This window comes from Leptosomus discolor, chromosome 5 (genome assembly GCF_034619465.1).
Source record: "Leptosomus discolor isolate bLepDis1 chromosome 5, bLepDis1.hap2, whole genome shotgun sequence".
NCBI lineage: Eukaryota > Metazoa > Chordata > Aves > Leptosomiformes > Leptosomidae > Leptosomus > Leptosomus discolor.
In genome coordinates, this window is record NC_141395.1 from 41,866,015 (window position 1) to 41,888,448 (window position 22,434).

A 22,434-nucleotide genomic window follows, 5' to 3' on the forward strand; every position below is an offset into this window, starting at 1 on the left:
AAGACTCCTGCTTATGATGGAGCTTGTGGAAATGATCTCTCATTATAGATAGTAAGTGCCTTGAAAAGATGGAGTCCCCTTCCAGTTTATGCCTGGTAAACTATCTAGACGGCATCCCAGTTGTGATCAAGCTGCATGTGAGCTGCCCTGACTCTGAAGCTGAGCCTTGGGAGTCCGCAGTACTAATGTCATGGTGTGAACAGGGAGGGTAGTGTCTCACAGGAAGCAGATGTGTGTATTATGCTATCTCATCTGAAAGGGAGCCCTTGTATCTGCACTGACTATCTTCAATATGAGATGCTAGATTGGGTGTTCCAGGTACTTTGCATGCAGGTGTTTCTTTTGCTTTCCCTTCCTGGCAACTAGTATCTCTGCTGCTCCGCTAAGACACCATATTCTGGATGGGTGCTGCGAAGAGCTTGATCCCAAGTGTTGCACAAGACATCCAGTTTTCCAAGCTGATGCCACAAGGATAAATACAAAACGTTGAGGTGGGCTAGGAACATTACTCTTAAAATTTTCTCTTTTGCTCACACAGGTACGATTCCTCAAGAATAATTTCTCTGAGCTGGCAGTAACCACCAAGCAAATCGTAACTGATCCACCCGGAGTGTCAGTGTCTCAGCAGGAGTTACTAAGACTCTTTTTTTATTATTTTCTTGATAGAACAGCCCTTTCTGCTTGTTGCGAGATGACAGTAAAACATTAAGATGACTGTTTATCTCCTGGCAGGACTCCCATGTTACCCAAGTGCTCCTTTTTCCTCCTGTCCCCTAATGTTCAATGGCAGTAATTAGTCCTTGTCAGCTGCTGTTAAAAAGCACTCCTAATTCCAAGAGTGCTGCTGCTGCCAAAATCACTTTGCTTTTCAATTTCACTGAGGGGCCTGTTCATGGGTTTCCTTTAGCTACTAATTGCTTGTCTTAATGAATCAGTCTCCCTTCCCTTTCCTTCGTGTAGTAGCCAGATGTAGCTCATTACGTGTCGCTCTGTCAGGCCTGCTGAGAATGCCAGAATAAAATGTATTTCAGTATCATCTCCCAGAGGAAAGACAGTCTTTGGTCCAGCCCTGCACCCACTTCTCAGACTCTGTATGAACAGCATGGACTTCTGCCCGCTCTACCTGGAACTGTGCAGCAATGCAGAAGCTCAACTATTACAGCCCCAGCTACACAGGAGAGACTTAATTCATCTAGAAAGTGTTTTCAAAGGCCTTGTGTCAATCCTTGTTTGTTTCTATAGTGGTAATTTGTATACTGGGAGCATTGCAATTCACTTAACTGTTTCAAACATCTGTTTGCAGATGTTTGCATTTTGAAACAGAGAGGAGATTGTTAGCCAGCTTTAAATATTGTGATGCTTGCTATGGTGAGGTTGCTCTTTCTGCTTTCTGTCTAAAATAGCAGCTGAATTTTGTGGCATTTTGTGTGGTAAAACTAAGTGCACTGGCAACAGAAGGGAAACCACTACAAACAGCATCTATTTGCCTTGCAAAGCATTGTATTTGTCATCCTCACCAGGGTCTAGGAACTATCTCCCACAATGTTTGATTTTTGCAGGTTCAGGTATTTTCCTTTTGCCTGGCAATGGCTATCGCAGTCCAAACACTTTACCGTGACTTGCAGTTAGTCTGAGGGCTATCAGGCAGTTTATATGGTGCTTACATGAGTGCTACGTGAGGCCTCCAGATGAGTACTTTTGTAGGTGGAGGGGGAATTTCTGTTGAAGCAGAACACTCCCCAGGTGAGTCACTGTGAACAGTGCAAATACAGCCCTCTGCTGCCTGACCAGAAACCAAAGCCTGTGTGCAGGCCTGCCTCTGTGCACAAGAGCATGTTCCAGTCCATGACTGCTGTGAAAACATGTTGGTCCAAGATGGTGGAGACAAGACTGTTTTGTGTGTTTTGGTGTTTGCTTCAGTACAGGGGTGTGAAGCTGATTGAGGTGCAGCTTACTGGCGGAGGAGGCCAGCACAGGCATGCACTGTTTACTGGAGCTGGTGCTCTACTTGTGTTTGTAGCTGAAAATGGAATAGTTTTGCAGGGAGAACTGTAATTAAGCATTATTAGAAAAGTTACTGCTCTTTTATTGCTGCTTCCCATGACCTAACTTTACTGTATGCTATGCATTACATGTTCCTGGGGAATATAGCACTACCAATAGCAGCATTACATGTTTACATGTGGAAATATTTGTGTTTCCCTGTTAAAAAGTTTATAAAGGACTCAGGCTGTTACTGACTTCTGTGGCAGTTAGCTTGCATCATAAATTATTGGATAAATTTAATTTCTAGAAATTAATTTTTCCTATGTCATTTGTATGTCTTGAATGTGAAAATTGTGCTTTTAGTTCATTCCTTTCATACATAAAACCTGCAGTGTACTTGCCAGCAGCTGTAGTGATCTGTTCCTTGTAAAACGGCGCATGCAACTTTGAACCATGTTCTGAAAACCCAAACCCCTGGAGTCTGCCCCTGCCCACAGCTGCAGCCCATCACTGCCAGCCTGCACCCCACACGCTCCCTCCCCTTGGGTGTGCGGCCCCTTGGGCTCTTCTCCAGACTCCTCTCCCTCCCTGAGCCCAGGGGTGCCAACAGAGCCCCAGCCCAGCTGGGCTTTGGCAGAGGGTGGCACCGTAGCTCCCTGGGGAGCACCCAGCCCCCTGCCTCCTCCAAAGCCCGGCACCAGCCAGCTGCTGGCTGGGCGTCGTGCGTGTCCTGGCAGGGGAGGCCAGTCCTGGGTGCAGGGACTGCCTGCCAAGGGGGATAGTCTGCACCAACCCTTCCCTCCATCCCCTTGCGCTCTCTCCAGCTGGCAGAGTACAGCAGCAGAGCAGGTGGGTACCTGCGCCAGTCCCTGCGGTACCTGCAGAGCCCACAGGCGTCCATGTGAGAGGCGGCCATCATGTTCCTTGGTGAGCCACAACCCCCCGGGGTCCCCCCCTGCCCCGCCGTAGCTTGGCCCCAGCCCTGCCTGCTGCACCAGCAGCAGGAATTGGCCCTGCAGCTGTAGAGCCCCGAGTACCCGATGTGGGGCCAGGGCCCCCACGGGTCGCCCTGCTGCCCTCTCCCACCCCTGCCTTTGGGCGTCACGCTTGGGGAAGGCCCTGGGCTCAGCCCTGCCAAGGGGAGGGAAGCGTGTGGCTGGGCTGACGTGGGGAAGCCATGCTGCTGGGGCCAGTGGGATTTGTGATGGGCTGTGTGTTCCTAGGGCTCGTTAGACAACATCGCAGGGGTCAGCAGGAAAAACTCCAGGTCATCTCCGAGGGTGAGTGAGGGCAGTGGGGGCTGGCAGGAAGGAAAAAAGACCCCAGGCAGGGAGATGTGAACCCTGTCTAGGGAGGGCTCTGCTGCCTGCACGGACAATGATTGGCATGGGCAGAGCAGGGAGAGATTTCAGGGGCATGTAGGGTATTTTTGGCCAGCACCTTCTGGCTGATGAGTGTCCAGCTGCAAGGGGTTCCATGGGAAGCATCTGTGGAAGTCAAAGGAGCTTGTGAATGCTGGAAGTTATTCAAGAATAACTTCCTGAAAGCACAAGAACAGTCCATTCCCTACAATGTTTTTTACTCAGGCCGGTAGCTTGTCACAAGTAGGGTCCCCAGGGCTCGATATTGAGTGCCATGCTGTTCAATGTCATGGATGATGGATTTGAAAGCACCCTCACCAATTTTGCCACCAAACTGGGTGGTGAGGTGAATGTGTCAGAAGGGAGAGCCATCTTAGAGAGACCTGGGCAGGCTGGAAGTGTGGGCTAGCAAGAACATTGTGAAGATTAACAAAGACAAGTGCCAAGTCCACCACCTCGGACAGAATAACTAAAGAGCCCAGTACAGGCTGGGATCTGTGTAGCTGGGGAGCAGCCTTGCTGAAAGAGCCTTAGGGGTCCAGCCCGGACAACAAGCTGAAGATGAATTGGCAGTGCACCGCTGCAGCAACAAAGGCAAATCGGATCCTGGGCTGCATCCGCAGGGCCGTTACTATCAGAGACAGATGTGTGACCATCCCACTCTATGGAGTGCTTGTCAGGCAGCCCCTGGAGTACTGTGTGCGGTTCTGGTCTTCACTGTTTCAACAATTACAGGCCCTGCATAAGCCACAGTCAGAAGTCAAACAAAATGAGACCAGAGGTAGGGGAGCCTTCTCATCTGTTTTGGATGTTATTGCAAAACAGCTGAAGGTGCAGCTGCTGCTTCTTCCTCCATCAGTATCTGGGGTTTGCTGATGCTGGATCTGAGCCAGGTTTGCTCTGTTGTCCAAAGACTGTTCAGAGCAAGCATGAAAAATTATGTATGTGCAGCAGAGAGTCCTGGATACTGTTTAAAAGAATATCTTGTAGGAACAGGGACCTGCTCTCTTACTGAGAACAGGCTGGTTTTGCTCTCATGACTGGACCCAGGAGTTCAGAGCTGTGAAGAAAGAGGACAGAAGCCAGCTTGTGTTTGTAGCGGACCTGTGGCTTTAAGTCTGAACCTATGTCTGGAAACACTCTTGGAGAAGTAAGAGCTTGAATGCCTGATCTGAAAAGACTGTAAATAATTCAGTCTTGTCAGTGTTTAAGTGTGTGTTTGTTTCCCCCAAGAAAACTACTAATTTGGGAGAATCCCTTTGGAGGAAAGGGGATTGCTTTCCAAGGAGAGTGTTTCCCTAAAAGTTCCCAAAAAGTAAGGTACAAATGTCTCTTTGGATCTCACTGTTGTCCTTCCACTCCGCCTGGCCTATTGGACTTCAGAGAGAGGCAGGGGAAGGGAGAATCTTCTGCTGTGAAAAGCAGGCTTGGGTTCTCCCTGTGGCTGCAGAGACCAACTCTAAACATGAACATCCATCCCAAGCACCTGCAAGCAGGCTCTGTGACCCACCTTTCAGCTGAGGTCTGAATGGGAGCATCTCTGTCCAGCTGAGAGCCCCAAAGCAAGGGGGGCATGCACCCCCTGTCACAACAAAAGAAATACTTCTGGGTGAAATGACTGCTTTCTTGTCAGTGAATTATTCAACATTGTCACAGTGGCTGGCTAGCTCCTGGGACATGATCAGTTCAGTACAGCAGTGAGAGTCGTGAATTAAAAGGCCTTTACCTGCATGCTTATGCACCTCTTATCTATTTAGGCTTTTTTAATCCATGGCAACAAGTATTTGCCTGGCTTCTGCTGTTGTGCCCCAAGAGGTGATGATCTGTCCTGCTTTTTACTTCCTTTGCACACTCATCTAAGCTGGGGATGCATAAATTTAGTGTCATGATATTCTAGTGCCTGATCTCTCTAGGCCTGTGCTGCCTCTTCTGTGCAGATGGAGATGGTTGCAGACAGATGGAGTTAGTCACAGCCTCTTCCTTGGTGGAAGCTGCTCTGGCCCAGAGCCAGCACAGAGCTGAGATGCATGGGCCATGCACCTTGGAGGGTCCTTCTCTGTATGGCAGCAGCTGATCTTGCTGTGTCCCTGGCCTCAGGAAGGGGTTGGAAGGTTTGGCTCCTGAAGCTTCCTGTGCGTCTTGGAGAGAATGAGGTAGGTGTTTTTGGCAGCTGTTACTACTGGGTATTAGCTGACCTTAAAATTGGGCATGTTCTTGAACAAGCATAGCTTAAACATCCTGTCAGGAGCTGAATGCTGTTTGCTGTTCTCTGTTGACATGTGTTTGTCTGGTTCCAGGATGTCACTAGACTGTTGCGGGTATGTGAGGAGGTACTATGTGTACACAAGTTGGCCTTTAGACAGCCAGTCCTGTCACCCTGGGTCCCAGCAAAAACACCTACCAGTCCTCCATTCACATGTGGATGGCTGGTCAAGACTGGGCTGTCCTGGAAATTGAGGCAGCTGATTTTAACCTTATGTGGGTACCTACACATGAAGCACAACGTTGCTCCTTCAGGTATCCTTCAGGATATACCTGTCCTGCCGAGTCTCCCCTGACCTCACGGATGCCTTCCACATCTTGTGGTACAAGTTGCTTTCCTGTGGAAATGTCCTGCATCTGTCTCCAGGGGTGGGGGGCCTGGGGTGGAGAACTACAGGAATAGGGGGATGCATCATGGCCTAGTGCTGACATTCGAGGCTCCTGGAGGAGCAGGAGATGCCTGAGGCTATGCCTCTTGGTCAGGAGGGACGCATGTGCTGCTGGAACCTGCCATAGGGATCCTGGCACAAAAGCAGTGCCTGGGTGTTGTAAATAAGCCAGTCTGTATTTCCTCACAGAGGAGGTGACTTACATGTTTTTGCCCCTGGCTGTCCCCTGCTTTTCCATTATTAATTTGATTTAAAACATTGATATGATACTGTCTCAACACAACTTTTTGTTGAGTTATTTTCCTGTATCCCCAGTATAAGTGGGTAGTAGCTCTTGCTTTATGCCATTCCTATTATTTTTTTTTTGTGTAGGATGTTAATGCATTTCCAATAACAGCATTGTAAAACTGATCTAAGAAACATGTAAATCTAATAATCTCCCTGTTAATTTATGACAAGAGTTTTCTGCTGTCAGGAAATCTATCTTGTGAAAAGGAATATTAATGAGATCATATAAAATACCTCCCCCTTTTTTAAGAGGTCTGCTTAAAAGATGTAAATTTGCACTTCATGGTAAACAGCTGAAAAACATTGCATTTTATCTGCAACGTGGGCTTGGTCTGGGAGACACTAAAATGACAGATGATTAAAAATATTGGCTTAAGGAACAATACATAAGTGAAGGCTGAAAGCGTTCTGCTTGCCTAGGCTGGTGGCTGGTATGCAGGTATTGTGGAAAAGGATTTATATAATTTAGAAATTAATCATGGGCTGTAATTAAACCTTGATTGCAATAAATTTGCTTTCTGTGAAATCTCAGATTCATGAACACAAGATGGTTTCAGCAGGAGCAAAAATGCGAAATGAGGTTGTAACCTTGTGGCTGTATTGACTGCAGCAGAACTGCTAGAGGTGAAGTGTTTCTTGGTTTCTACAGCATGCCTTGTTTTGGCTGGAGCGCATCCAGATGCTAAAAGAAAGGGCTGATTTGTAATGAATAACTTATTCACAAACTTCATCTTTCTTTTGCTGCTCACAAAATGTGAGCAAAAAGACATTATTTCTAAGAGGTTTGGATATTAGAAATATTTTTTTGTTTGTGACTGGTATCAGTGTAGAATTTGAGCTACAAAGTGTTTGGGATGTTTGTGTAGTGTTTTGTACTTAGCTGGTATACATGTGCTGACAGGGTCCTCGTGCTTATGCTGGAGTGTAACTGTAAAACTTAATCTCTGTAAATACTTGCTGATGGGCTTAGATTGGGAACACTTGATAGCTGACTCCCACAAATGTCATCTTCAGGGAAACATGAACACACAGTGTTCCTACCTTGCTGGAGCTGCACTATATAGAATTAGTTGCTTTAGATAACTTTTGCTCTAAGACCTGTGGCAGCATATTTCCCTTAAGGCCTTGCCTCTTGCAGTTTGGGAATCTCCACTTAAAGAGCAAAAGGAAGAAAAGCCCCCAAAACTTGCTGCAAGCCCTTAAAATGGTCAGCAAGGCATGAACTTGAATTATAAGATCCACAAATCCAAAGACAACAATATCTACCTGTTCTATAATTTTCTCCAGTCTTTTGGATCTCTGGGATTTGATGCACAAATATTTGAATGCCAAGAATCACTGGTGTCAGTGATGACTTTGATGCTGTTCCAGGTGCTGAACCCTCAAGGGGCGGAGGAGCTCCAATGCTACTAGACTGTTGAATCAGGGAGCACTTAAGGATGCAGAAAATGCTTCAGGAGCACCACTCATGTCAACTTGGAGTTGCTTTAAGCATGTTAATGTATACTTTTGTGCTTTCTATCAGCGCCATGTGATTGCATTTTGCTAGCATGAATGCCCTTAGGATATTTGCTCGTGAGCTTAGTGCGTCAGGAAAAGTAATTGGTTTGTTTTTTTTTTCTTGGAGCTGGCCATTGCAATTTGGTTTGTCTGCTAAATGCAGGCACTCAAGGAACAGAGGCAGTATCACACAGTTGGTGACATATTCAATGAATGAGAGTGTGGCAGGTTGACCCCAGCTGGCAGCTAAGCCCCCACCCAGTCATTTGCTCCTCACCCTGCCTGCAGAGGGATGAGGGAGAGAATGGGAAGGGCAAAAGCTAGGGGGGAAAAAAACCCAAAACCAACGAAAACAAACCTTCCAGCAATCACTCATCGCCAGCCTGGCCAATCCCTGAGCAACAGCTACTTTGGAAAAAATCCCCCAGTTTTATTGCTGAGCCATGGCATCACACGGCATGGAACACCTCTTTTTGTCAGTTTGTGTCAGCTTTCCTGGCTATGTCCTCTCCCAGTTTCTTGCCCACCCCCAGCTCACTTGCTGGGGAGCAGTGTAAGAAGCAGAGAAGTCCTTGATGCTGTGCAAGCACTGCTCAGCAATAGCTGAAACATCCAGATGTTACCAACGCCCTTTGGGTCGCTGATCTGAAACATGGCACTATGCTGGCTGCTATGAAGAGTAACTCCATCCCAGCCAAACCCAGTACAGCAAGTTATGATTTGGAACAGCAAGCTGCTTGTTTAAACAAACTTGACAAAATAATTATATACCTAGGAAGAGACTGCAAGTGATGAAATGAAGGATTCACTTGGAAATGGTTGTTCAGTTTGGCTGGAAGCAGAGTTGAAGAGGGTGAAGAATGATGCTTGAAGATGCTGATAGATGCTTGCAGACAAGATTTTGTGAGTTTATTGTGAAATCGGACCAAGCATTTCAATGGTTTCACCCAAGCATAAATGCAGGAAGAAGTGTTACAGTAACTCTGTGAAGCAGGGAGGATCAGTTAGCCCCACTTTGTAGACTGGGTGCAAAAGCTGTGTTGCATGATAGGGAACCCAGATTCAGCTCCTGTTCCTGTGGTGCTGCCACAGCAGGTGGAGTTTTAAGCTTTGTGTGCATGCACATACAAAGGGAAAGTGGTGAAAACGGTAGAACTACAAGAACTTAAGATAGCGCTGCAAAGTCTTTGCCTCAGAAGAGAGGTGATTGAGCAAAGCACCTACTGATCAACCAGGATCTACTCTGGGTCCCCAGGTGGGCTGCAGGGTACAGGTGTTTATCAGGAGTGGTCCCCATGGCTGTGAACCTGCTGCCTGGGCTCAAAGAGAGCCTGATCTGTGTCCCCTCCCCAGGACATCAGGTGATGTCTAGTTTGGGTGGCTATCACTTGAGTGATACTGACAGAATTAGGGTAAACTGATAGCGTCGAGGGCTGTGGCAGGTGCTCTGTTGCTTTACTGCACAGGCCTTTTTTCTACTGTGTTTCAATTCTGGAGCTGATTTACTCTACAAATCTACAAAGAGACACATAAGAGGTTCAGCAGCTCTTTGTATTGTTGCTTTCTTCTGTATGGGTGTAGGTAATTGCTACTGGTTGTTTGGACTCTAGAATATCCTGTCTTGCTTTCCTTTGCTGTACTTGCCAAGTAGCTGAGGTTCCTCCTGTAGCTGTAAGCAAGAACAGGTGGATGTGACATGGATTGAGAACTGGCTGAAGGACAGAGCTCAGAGGATTGTGATCAGCAGCACAGAGTCCAGCTGGAGACCTGTGGCTAGCGGTATTCCTCAGGGGTACTGGGGTCTGGTCTTGTTCAACATATTAATCAACAACATGGATGAAGGCACAGCATGTACCCTCAGCAAGTTTGCTGATGACACTAAACAGGGAGGAGTGGCTGACACGCCAGAAGGCTGTGCTGCCATTCAGTGAGACCTGGACAGGCTGGAGAGTTGGGCAGAGAGAAAGCTCATGAGGTTCAACAAAGGTAAGAGTAGGGTCCTGTATCTGGGTGGGAATAACCCCGTGCACCAGTACAGGCTGGGGGTCAACCTGCTGGAGAGCAGCTCTGCAGAGGAGGACCTGGGAGTTCTGGTGGACAACAAGTTGACCATGAGTCAGCCATGTGCCCTTGTGGCCAAGAAGGCCGATGGTGTCCTGGGGTGCATTCAGAAGAGTGTGGCCAGCAGGTCGAGGGAGGTTCTTCTTCCCCTCTGCTCTGCCCTGGTGAGGCAGCGTCTGGAGTGCTGTGTCCAGTTCTGGGCCCCCCAGTTCAAGAGGGACAGGGAACTACTGGAGAGAGTCCAGCGGAGGGCTACAAAGATGATGAGGGGACTGGAGCATCTCTTCTACGAGGAAAGGCTGAGAGACCTGGGCCTCTTTAGCCTGGAGAAGAGAAGACTTGAGAGGGGACATTGTCAACACTTACAAATATTTGAAAGGCAGGTGACAGGAGGATGGGCCAAGCTCTTTTCAGTGATGCCCAGTGACAGGATAAGGGACAATGGACACAAACTGGAGCACAGGAAGTTCTGCCTCATTGTGAGGAAAAACGTCTTTACTTTGAGGGTGGCAGAGCACTGGAACAGGCTGCCCAGGGGGGTTGTGGAGTCTTCTTCTCTAGAGATATTCAAAACCCTCCTGGATACGGTCCTGTGCAACCTGCTGTAGGTGAACCTGCTTTAGCATGGGGGTTGGACTAGATGATTTCCAGCGGTCCCTGCCTACTCTGTGATTCTGTGACCATACCACGCATCTTGGTGTTGTTGGCAAACTTGCTGAGGGTGTCACTAAATCCCACTGTCTGTGTCACAGACAAAGATGTTAAACAGCACCGATCCCAATACCAACCCTTGAGGAATGCCACTTGTCACTGATCTTCACTTGGACATTGAGCCATTGACCACGACTCTGAGTGTGACCATCCAGCCAATGGTCACAATCAGAGTGCGACCCTTTTTTGTGCATTGAATGATGCTGACACTGAGTAATTGGCAGCAGGAGGCTTACAAGGGACAGGGTATGACACTGGTGGCTGCACTTGACAGTGGGTGGCTTCAGAAGTGGGAGGTAAATGTTTTGCCTGGTTTCACTTAGGATTTCCAGTTTTACCAGGGCTTGGTTTGATTGGTTGTTGCAAGTAACTTTCACTAAGAATGCAAAAGGATGTAACAGCAGAACTATCTGAGAATGTGCCCTAGGGGTAGGGAGAAAACGTTGAAAATTATCAGTACAGTCAGCAGAACTTAAAAAAAGCCCCCAAATTAAAAAGAGACATAGCTTTTTGGCTTTTCAGGTAATGATATTTGGGTCTGGAGGTAATGTTTGCCTTGCATCAGCTACAAAGTTGTGCCAGTGACCCCATAAAAGCTATTGCTGCTGACCTAGCAGGCACAGGAAACAAATATTTAAAGTTTCAAAGGCTCAAAGCAATGAAGTGAGACCTCTGAGATTTTGCTGCAGCCTGTGATGTTTTGGAATAGTCATCCAGTGTGTGTTATTGAGGTTTTGTTTGCTGTAATGTGTGCTTTCTGTTGCTTCACTCTCAAAGTCCACTTCCGGCAACAGCAGTAGAAACTGTGTAGGCTTAGGTTGCATTCATCAGACCAGCATGTATGGTGTGCCTCAGAAATACGGTGCAAAAGGGTTAGGCACTGCCTCTGCACTCTTACGGAAATGTTTCCTTTAATCTTTATAAAATTACTGTTAAGACATCAGTTCCAATGGTTTTCAGTCTTGACGTAGAACAAGAGAGCTCACTCAGTGAGCAACAACCAACCTTGCAGAGTATGAAATGGCCATGGCATAAACTCCAGACTTATGAAATGTATCTGGTTTCGTCCTTAAAACTGTGAGTGTGGGAAGCTGAGGTGTCCCTATATTCACCTGTCTTCACTGTCATTTTAACCACCAAATCTTCAAGGGCTTTACAGCTAAAAGTTCTATGCAGGGCTGAGAAATGCCAGCATGGCAGAAGGTACCATCTTATGACAGTGTGAGAGCAATTAGAGAAATTGGAAGAACAAAGGGCTTGTTCTCCATCCCAAACGGTCAAGGGTTGGCAAGTGTTCAGCAGCCTGTGGGCAGTGTCTGCACTGGCTGTAAGATTGAGTGCTAGCTTTTCAAGGGAGACACAGACGTGATCTGAGAGGAATTAAAGCTGAGTCTCTGTTGGTGTCTATGAACTACACATCAGGTCTCAAAGCCTCTGTTAGTCTGAGCAAAATCTAGAAGCCTTTCTCCTACCTCTGTCAGCTGATGTCAACGCAACAGTCTTCTGTGTGTGTGATGAAGAAGTTACCCATGGAGAAGAACTTTTAGCGAGCCTTTTGGTTTTGCCAATGTTATTCTGCAAGAGCTCGGGGGGGGGAGGGGGGGGGCAGGCAAGAACATTCTGCTTTGAATTTAATCAGGTTTTCTTTTATCTGAAGGGACATAATTAACTTTCATGTGTCATTTGAATGTCCAGGAAACGAGGGATCAGGAATAGCTCCTCAGTCTGTGGGATTCTCTTTAGACTGTTTTCAGTGTACAGGCATGTGATGATGCTGGACAACTTACATTTTAAATGAAAACGCATCTCGTAATTATCAAAATTTCACTCACAAAGAGAACTTATTGTTCTCCTGGTTGTCTGGGAACAGAGCTGACTTGATTGCTGGGAGTGAAAGTGGTCTGAAAATACTTACCTAACAGAAGCTCTTTAATTTCCTCTTTTCTTAAATAGTGCATATCTGTGTGCTGTGTAGATTAAATTGGATACAACCCCTTCCCTCTGCCCCAAGGTGCTTGGCATCTAGAACTTGTTGGTAGTAGAGCCAAAGTTTAGTTCTTAAATTGTGAAGAGTCTTTCTCCATCTCACCCCCTCTCAAGTTTCAAGAAGGTTTGTATTCCTGGAGGTTTAAGTATAACACTTGTCTTTTCTAATATATATATATATATATATATATATATATATGTGTCCATATGCTTTTTCTGTCTGCTCTGCAAGCTCTCTCTGGATGTCTTTTCAAACTTCTTCAGTCTGATTAACTGGGGAAAAAAGAAAAGTTATCCTGATCAGAAATGTTGTGAGCTCCATTGCTACTGCTGCAACCAGAATCCTTCATAAAGGTGCAGAGAAAAGCTGTGGCTTCTTCCCAGTGCTGTGTGGTGTCTGGGTCATCTTCCCGTGAAAGCCTGCATAATTCCTGGGGATGTGGAAGGCGGCAGCAGGCAACACGTCAGAAACATTTATTGTCTCATTTTTCGCACCTACTCCATTTTGTTCTGCCCTTTTTTTTGGTTTGAGGCAAAGGCCTTGCCTTTCATCGGTTCTCAATGTGCCACAGCACCGCTCACCACAAGGGCTTGTAGTACCTAGTAATTCGTGGCAGAGTCCTTATCGGCAAATGCCAGCAGCTGGTTCCTAGAGGAAGGAAAGGATGCTTTGCTCTTTCAAGAGCATGTTGTCCTTGGTCTGGGTGGCCATGCCTGTTGTTTCCTTAGCGTAGATGAAACAACAGCTTTCTGTTTTGAATATGTCAATACCTGAAGAGTCTCTTGGGTTCAGGAATTTGACCTCCAAGGCCTTCTGCAAAGTATTGAATTTCAGGTTGAATTCCAGTTTCTCTTCAAAAATTTATTGGCATTTCCTAACGTGATGCTTCAGTTACAGTCTCTAGTGCAAAGACCATGTGGTGAAAACCTCAGATCTCCTCAGAAACACAGAACTCTGGGCACTTTAAGTCTGAAAATGTAGAATTGATTCCACTGCTTAAATCTACAGAAAGCAGAGGTTTCCCAAGTATGCTTTTATTCCAAACCCCTGCCCCAAAGGAAAATAACCCATCCTTCTCTTGTTGCTTGCACCTGGCAGGTGGTACCCATGGGAATGCACTGCCTGTGAGTGGGGACAATGCAGCGCTCTGCTCAGACTTTCCTTTCCTCCTGCCAGCATGTGCCTGAGGCTGTTTTGTCCACAGACCCTTGCTTCCTCCCATTCCCATCCTGCCCATCCCCAGTTTTGACCTCTTCCCCAGCTCCTGTCTCTGTTTGGATTGAGCACCCTCAACCCAAATGCGCCTCTGATATGGACAGTGGATGAAACCAATTTTGCTGTTAACATGAATATACTAAAGTTTATAATGCATTTGTGGAGAGATAGGAGAAATATTTACCAAGTTCATTACAGACTTCAGGATTCAGAGAGGTGGAATAGCAAACATCTCCATTCTCTGGATGCTGCAAAGCAAAGCCAGAGCTCTGCAGAGGAACTTTCATTTCATTAAACAATTTTATTTTCAAGCACCACTTAGCATTACTCCAATCCTGCTGGCAGCATTTCCTAGTAGCTACTCTAAAAGAAAAATCTTTAAACCCTGCGATTACTGCTGGACTGGCTATAATGCTGTGGCTCAGCAGTTAGGAAGCAGTTTCACATATTCAGGTTCTGGTGGAATATTAACTGGTCCTAGCATACAAGAGGCAGATGGTTCCTTTTCTAGGGATGAAGTTGAAAGCTAAATGCTATCCAAACTACTGCAGCAAGCTGGTGGTGAAGAGTGCTGGAGAGCAATAAGGACCTTGGTACTCCAAACACCAAGTTCTTTCTGTTCAAGTGGTTTGAGCGGTCTTGTTTCTTGTGTTTCATTACCGCAGCAGCAGCATGATTGATTACAGACAACCCCCCACAGCAGGTCAAACAGTGTATCAGAAGGTTTCCTCCTTGCTCTGAGGGAGCGGTGGTCTTGGCTCTGGTTGCAGAAAAGTTGGGCATAGTGCAACAGACTCTCTGTTCTTAATAATCTCCAGCTCGGTTTAAATCCTTTGCATTGTGGTGCTCTGGCATGGCTGTAACCACAGAAGAATATTACTGGCCTCTCTGTGGCTCAGACAGCAGTTAACTGGGAAGCAGGAAGGGCACACTCTGCTACAGATGAGCATATCCAAGAGCTGAGAGAGAGTGTCTTCAGCTGCAGTGGACAAGGAGAATGGATGTACAGGAGAGGTTCTGGCTTTTGACTGGGCAAAGTTTCAATCGGCGTTTTTGAGCATGTTCCTAAAGCTGAAATCCAAGCTGGCTGGTAGAAAATGCCCACCCCTTTTTTTGAATACGCACCCACGCCCACCTCTTTGAGCAGTGCTTGGATGAGATGGCACACACATGATATGGCACCAGCCCGTAATGTGACCCTGGCAAGGTTCCTGTTCCTGCTCATCCCACCCAGGCATGGCTCATTCCTAGCACAGTCTCTATGCTCATGTGCAGCTCTACCAATTGGCACGCAAACTCTTTCCCGGGGTGTACTATGGCTTAACAGGTTCCTTTTCTAGTATCTTGCAGCAACAACAGGGAATGAATCTAGTGACCATCAAGGCCCACACCTGGGCAGTTGTTTCTGTTGTGTCTTATAAGTGTGTTGCCTTTATGGCTCTTTGCCTTAGAGTACTTGCAGTGTGGGTGATGCTTACCAGACTCCATCTGTCGCCTGAGGAATCAGTGTGCAACCTTGTGATCAACTGCCATCCTGTAATCTGACAACCTTATAACCTGAAGCCACTTTATCCTCTTCCTTATTAAATCTGAGCCCTGGTGCTTTACATGCTCCTATGTCTTTCCTTGAGTGCTTGTCATTTGGAAGTTCTTAAAATGACCTGGCACCACATAATTCAAGTGGAAATGTGATTAAAAGGTTAACAGAGGAATTTCATACACAGGATCCTCAAAATGAACATGGTTAGACACATCTCTGCCTTGTGAACAGTCAGCAATGGGTGAACTTGTTTGAAGGTAGCAGTTTCCTTCCCAGCTCCCATGGACTTAAAACCCAGGTGCATCTCTGAACCTTACTAGAAGCATTTCAGTGGCTCTGTTGTAGGGTAGTTGTGGTAGAGTGATAAGATATGTTGCCTGTATCTGGACACCAAGACTAGCAAGTGACTCCAGTTAGCAAAGTGCTGAGGTGGTGTGTCTAGCTTGTCCCTGTAATTCCTTATGGTATTTTCAGTACTGAAGTCAGGTTGTAATTTCTCAAAAAGCCCATTAATTGCTGTGCTGAAACTGAAGCCTGAGCATCAGAGGGATCTGTCAGGGGAAACCAAATGTCCATAGCCACTCGCTTGTTTGGTTAGCTGGGCTTGGCAAGAATCAGAGCAATGTGGGAGCTCTTCTGTTATTCACGTGCTGAATAGCAGTGGCCCCAGGAGCTTCCATGGCAAATAGACCTGGGGTGTCCCAAAGGTCTGCTGTGTGCCTAGGAGGCTTCTGTTGGATGCTTTGGCCTTCAGGGTGGTGGTGTTAGACAGGTTCGCATGAGTGGATTCCCGTTCCCTGCTAGGGAATTGTCTCCTTGGGAAACACGAGCTTGTAAGTGCTTCTAGTTTCTGCTGAGACACAAAGGTGCTGGGTCTGGTGCTAAGGAAAGAGTTGACTCACTGCATGAAAAAAATGGCTAAAAGTGAACAAAATAACTAGATTCTGCCTTTGGCTACAGAGATAGCAGGAATTCAGTGTCCTTTTTAGTGGGAAAAAGGCACTGCAGCCCATCTCTTATCAGAGAACTACTGCTAAATGGAGAAAAGCTGACAGCAAATATTTACTCTCAGATCAATTCTGTTTAAAGTGCAATGTTTGTAGCAGAGCTTGGACACAGGAAGGTCAGAGGTGTAGGATCAAGGCTACATTTATATAAAGACAGAGGAATATGCACTGGAAACCCTTGCTTAGAAAGGGAAAAGGAAAGAACCAGAGGATTTGAAAGTCACTATGAGGATCTTGATTTTTGTCCTCACACTGAGCGTTTTCTTGTGTTCAGGTAAGTTGCTCAGAATGGAAGCATGTCATCTTTCTTGCGCTGGTTGTGGGAGGAAAAGTACAAGACCACACTGAACTTCTAATGGAATTGTGCCTCTGTCTCAGGGTTCCCGGTGTACGACTATGAAGTCCCTGTCACAGAAGAGGCTCTCAATGCTTCCATTGCAAGGATCAATTCTCGGTCATGGGGGACAAACCTGTATGGTGTTGTCAGGAGCCATGTCTTGAGAGTAAGTGTGCAGACGATGGAGATCCTTTACCTGAAATAGGCTTTGCTGTGATGGAAAACTTTTTTTCACCCAAGCCTAGAAACCCAGATTTAGTTGGAGATTTCTGAAGCTGCTTGGAAGAGGGTGTGTTTGGGGCATTATCTGAAGTTATGGCTTTAGGAACCTGCATATTGTTTGTATGTTGGTTTGTAATTAAAAACACTTTAGGAGTTCAAATTTTCCACCCCTAGAATAGAAAACTTTGAGGGATGTCTTGTAAGATTTTGTTCAAAACTGGTTGTTTTAAATGCCTCCAGCTAACTGCTTTGCTTTGAGCATAAAGTAACTTGTTTCATTGGAAGGTCTCAGCTGAATGTCTGTGCTGCTGATTAAATGCCACCACAAACACATTCAGGATTCTTTCTCTAACGTGTATTTATCATCTGTCTCTACCCACCAATTCTGGTTTAGATCTGCTAGTGTCTAAATGCAGGCAGGAAAGCCCTATCTGTTTTAATTTGCATTGCTAAGAATTATATTGGATACCCAGAGTTAAGGTATTAAAGCTTCTTAATTTAAAGTTAGCACATCCATGTTCCTGAAGATCTTGGAACCATTCTGTTTCTGTAGATGGCATGTATCAAGCCTTCTGCAAGAATGAATGACAAGATGACTCTTCGATTGATCTAGTTTGGAGGGAAAAAAAAGAAGTACTTGAAAGTAGTGGGGATTTGTTGTTTGTTTTTTGGGGGGTGGGGTGGGGTGGTGTTTTGAGTCTCCCATCTTAAGCTAAAACATTGATTAGACTGTGAGAAAGAAAAGAAAATCCTAATGTGTCAACAAAAGCAACTGAACTCTCTGAAGCTTGCAGTGTTGCATGCGTGCTGCCCATTGAAGCACTTGAGCTGACAAGGAGCGACTCTATAAACTGTGTTAATTCAATTGCTTGCAGTCGTGTGATTTGCTTTTCGAGTCGTGTATTTGCAATAGACTTTCCAGCAGTCTAGATATCCAAAGCAGAGGTGTTAGCACCCTGGTTCCCACAGAAGAGGGGGTAGCACACAGGGGTAATGCTATGTTTATCTACCTTACAGCTGTAGTCCCCCACAACTGACTCTGAGAAGTAGGAGGATCCTGAAATGGCAGTGGGGTTTCAAGTAAAGCCCCTGTGGAAAGCTGTCCTGTGTTGCTGTTACCAAATGTGCCTAAGACAGTAACTCCTGAGCACAATAAAACAGCCTTTCTCGCACACAGTAATCTGCTCTAAAATGGGCACTGACCCATAATGCCATTATGTCTTGCTTCCGCTTGACAAAGAAGAAAGGTTGCCATGTAGTGGGCATAGAAGAATGACAGGCACTAATTTCATGTTGCATTGACCTTCCTTCTGCCAGGTTGACATGTGGAACAGCGATGCCTACAGACTAGAGCTGCGGTTCAGCATTCGTGAAACTGTGTGCCCAAAAGCTTCAGGGAGAGACCCGTTCACATGCGACTTCAAAATTGGGCCTTTTGTGGTGAGTGCCTCTGGTGTAAATGTGACCCCCCTGCTCCCTCTGTGCAGGATGTTCTCAGGACATGTTGAAACACCGTTGGTGTTGAAGAATGAAGAGTGACTGGCTTTCTGAAAACAAAAACAAACCCAGACAAATACAACCTGCAGCATGGATTGGGTGTTAGTGAAGGGTCAGTGCCGGGAAACTTGTCTGCCTGGTCAGTGGGGAATACAGGAACTGGTGTGAGCTGAAAAGAGGGTACATGTCTAGGAGCAGTATGTAGTGAAAGTGTCTGCATGCTTTGGGACCAAATCCTGGAAGGGAGGTATGGCTTTTTTTTCTAAGATAAGAGGGTAGAAAAATGGATGTTTGACCTGTTTTGTCTATCATGCATCTAGGCACCATATAATGACTTATCTTCCTATATAGTGCAGATTCCCGCTCTGTGCTAATCTTTTTCAGATTTTCAACTCCCTTTTCAGCCCAGAACAAACACACCAGTATAGCTCTTGCTCTGCTCTGTTTGTTAGATGACCAGCTTTGGTGTAAATACATAATTTTTGAATCTGGACTTCTCTGTACACAGTTATTTTTGCCAAAACATGGCTCCCATTACAAGCTTCTGAGCGGTTGTGTCCTAACCGCTTGCACAAATCGTACAAAGCATGCAGAATAGCTCTTGAGTCCCTGTATGCAATGATGTCATACTCTGTGTCAGACTTCCATAGAGATTATCTCTCTTTGCGGTGTTCCAAGCTGAGCTCTTCTTGCCTCTTTTTCCTCTGTGAATGGCTGCCAAACTTTCCTGTCCTTCCTGGGCATAGTCTTTAGGAAAGAGTAGGGATTCTGGGAAGGCAGTGAATAGGTGGTGCAAAGGCTTTCCTCATAGCTTACAAGTCATGCTACTACCTCAGGAGGTAGTTTACGCCACGAAAAGGGGGTAAACCTCTTCAAGTATAGCTGCTCTTGAGCTAAGCAGCTTGTGTGTGTGTGTAGATAGGACAAGATGGAATTGATGGTTGTTGCTAGATTTTCTTTAAAGACACAAGCGCTGGCTGCTGCAAAGTTATCATTATATTTAAACAGACACCATCTCTCTTCTTTTCTTTTTTGGGCAATACGGTTTGAAAGATAGTGTCAGGATCTCTGTTTTCCAAACGCAGGTGGCAGGTTTTTCCGGGGCTTCTGTCAAATTGTAGAGACAAATTCTTTAAAGGTAGGTTTAACTTCTAGAGCTGGAGCTGCCATCAGCATAGCCCTGCACAGCTCTTCTGTTTGTGCTTGGTGATGCCAGAGCCATGAAAAGGATTTGGAGCTTTTCTTTTGCCTCTAGCAGGCTCAAGACTTCATACAGCTAATATGTAATAACTTGCATATCAGCAAGTGGAGCAATAACTTGTGTGTAGTTATATGCTGCCAGAATGTATCGGTCTGGCCGTAGTCTGCTCAAATAATTTGTTAGGTGTGTAGTCTTGCTTGGCTTCCTTTTGGAATTTGATTTTTAAATCCTCATACAGGTTCCCTCCCCACAGTGAAACTCGCATGAGAGGGTTTGCACAGTAGCCCGCTTTACGAGATTTGCTCTGTTTTGATCTGTTACAGCCAACCGCTTTCTGCAGAAGTGTTGTGGAAGTGTCCGGTGAGCTGATCTCAAATGTTATTGTGCAGTGCCATCGAGGCTTATCCAGCTCTGAATCTATGAGCAGCGAGGAGGTAAGGAAAGGGAAAATGGATTTTTGCTGCCTGGGGGAGCAAAAATTCTGCTCGTCCTCTTTTAAGGAGGTCAAGTGTATATGTGTGAACTGCAACTCTTGTTGCAGTCTGAGGTTTTGATCGGAAAACTGAATGTAGTTTGAAATCCAGCTGTCTCCTGTAATGCTTCACTTTCCATCAGCTGAGAGGTTTGACCTTGCTTGATGGATGCCTGGGGAGAGTGTGAATCTCTACGGCAGCCTGGCCCACCCACCAGCTCCAACACTTTCTTCCTGGACATAGAGATTGTGTGCCCACAGAACAGTGATTGGCACATCTTAGAAACAAATACTGGTGACTCTAGCTCTGTTACCAAACCTGTCTTTTAGCTGAGCCTGTAGTCACAGTATAGCTGAAGAATTTGCTCTACTGAGATTTGTGTTCCCTTTTTGAGCTCTTATTTGGTTTTTAAGATGTGATTAAATGCTGACCCAACCTGTAAATTCCTGCTAGGTGTTTTAGAATCATGCCAGTGTCCACTTTTTCCATGAACTGACACTTGAACCCTGGATGCCTACTCTTACAACACAGATCTACAGTGGATGCTGTGCATAGGATTATATGCAGGGAACAAAGCTAGTTTCACAAGCAAGGTGCCAGAGAATATGGACAGCTTCTATTTTTTGGAAGTGCAAGTGACTAAATGAATAACTTGAAGCAAATAGGATTCCGTGTCACCTTCTCTTGGTTCTAATTGCCAAATTAGCTTGTAACTTTTTTTGCTCAGAATCTCTATTCAGAGTTGGCTAGTGAATGCACCATGGTGCATTCTTCATTTGCAGAGTAGAAAGACCGCACGTGAAGTACTGAAGTATGTAATGTAGGCTCGGATGTTCAGTCTGTCCTCTGTGTGTTAAGCATAACTCTTGTTTAATGGGGCACGCAGTAGAAACACTTGCTTTTACAAGCAGATGTCTTCCTGCAAGTCTTCTTTAACCATCACTTGAAATTCAGTACTGCTGCCAGTATTCCTGCTGGCAAATATATTTCCTGCAATGTTAATAAGAAATAAATGCCAAAGGGAATTATTGCACATGAAAAGTAAAGTATTTCTTTCTGCAGAGGGCTGCAGCAAGTGCACTGTAGCTCTTGCTCTAGAGCTGTAACTCAGTTCAAGGGATCTCAGCCTGGCTGAGATGGTGTGGTGTAGCTGTGGCAGATGGTATTGGTGTGGGTCCCATAGTGCTGATGGCATTTGGATAGGAGAAGGAACTGTGACCAGCTGAGGCTGGGATCATGTTACTTGGATAGAGACAAACAAAAGAAGAGTATAGAGAGATTTTAAAAAAGTAATTTGGGATAAAGAAGTCGAAGAGGTGCCCTGTGTGACCGCAACAGACTGACTCTGCTCTCCTGGCTGTATCTGCGCTACAGGAAGGTCAGGTAAAATATTAACTATGAAAGATGTTGACCTGAGAGCCTACCTGCATCTGCAGACTTCCTTAGCAACATTACTGCTTTGCAATAGTATCAGCAGCAATCTTGTTTTCAGAGAAATTGATGATAAAGTTTGGAATTACTCTGGTGATCACACAGTACCTGAGGGAATGAAGGAAAGGTGAACTTCTTGATAGATGAGCTTTTTAAAGAAACTTCTTTAATTTGCAGATGATTCATATGCCGATAATGAACCCTAACAGGCAAGGCAGCCATCGCAGAGAAGGTAAGCCGTTTATGCCCTGCTGGACTGTCCTGGCACATGTTTGTCTTTTGGATCATCTGTTTGGACCATCTGAAAGTCATCTAGTGAGGGAGAAGAAAATATGGAAGACCAGCAGTTTGCTCAGGTCATGGCCAGCTGCTTTTTCCTTTTCAGAGGGGTGTCTCATTGAGGAAGCAGTGAGGGCATTAGGCTGCAAAGTAGGGCAGTTTGTATATGCTGTGCACGCATCTTCTGGATTGCCAGGTTTGCGCTCTCGTAGCCAGGACTTATGTGTGTCCTTGAGGTTGTCTTGATGTTGTGTAGAATGCTGATTGAACGCATGTTTGAAAGCATATAACACTCATGTATGTCTCCATGTTCTTTTAAAAAAAGATATATTTGCTCCTGAAGCCTTCCTTTCAAGAGGAAGAGGCAGTGGCCATGGAGACTGGCATAAACCCAGCTATTTCAGCTCTGGCAAGATTGAATAATATGGTTTGGGTGAGTACAATTCAAAGTGTAGCTTTCATGCACCTAAGGTCTGCAGGTTTTGCAGCAGGTTGGGAAAGTGACTGCTCAGGATTAAGGACCTTTTTGGGAATTGGTTCTTGGCTACAAGCATGTTAAAATCCATTTTAGTCTAGGCATATGTAGGACTTGCTCATGGAGAAATTCAGTGACACAAACAGCACAACCAACACCATTGACGAATGTTGGTGGGGTGGCAATCTCTGATGCCTACAGGAGGTCTCACA

At 45.7% G+C, this 22,434-nt stretch overlaps 1 protein-coding gene across 1 annotated transcript; it reads left to right on the forward strand.

Annotated features, from left to right (window-relative positions):
- Positions 1 to 16,532: 16,532 nt before the first annotated feature.
- SPP2 (secreted phosphoprotein 2) lies at positions 16,533 to 22,170 on the forward strand. The gene is made up of 6 exons (XM_086465939.1): positions 16,533 to 16,581; positions 16,686 to 16,810; positions 18,184 to 18,306; positions 19,888 to 19,998; positions 21,646 to 21,700; positions 22,073 to 22,170. Exons 1-6 carry the CDS (start codon positions 16,533 to 16,535, stop codon positions 22,168 to 22,170), a joined length of 561 nt encoding a protein of 186 aa, XP_086322065.1.
- The last annotated feature ends 264 nt before the right edge of the window (positions 22,171 to 22,434 follow it).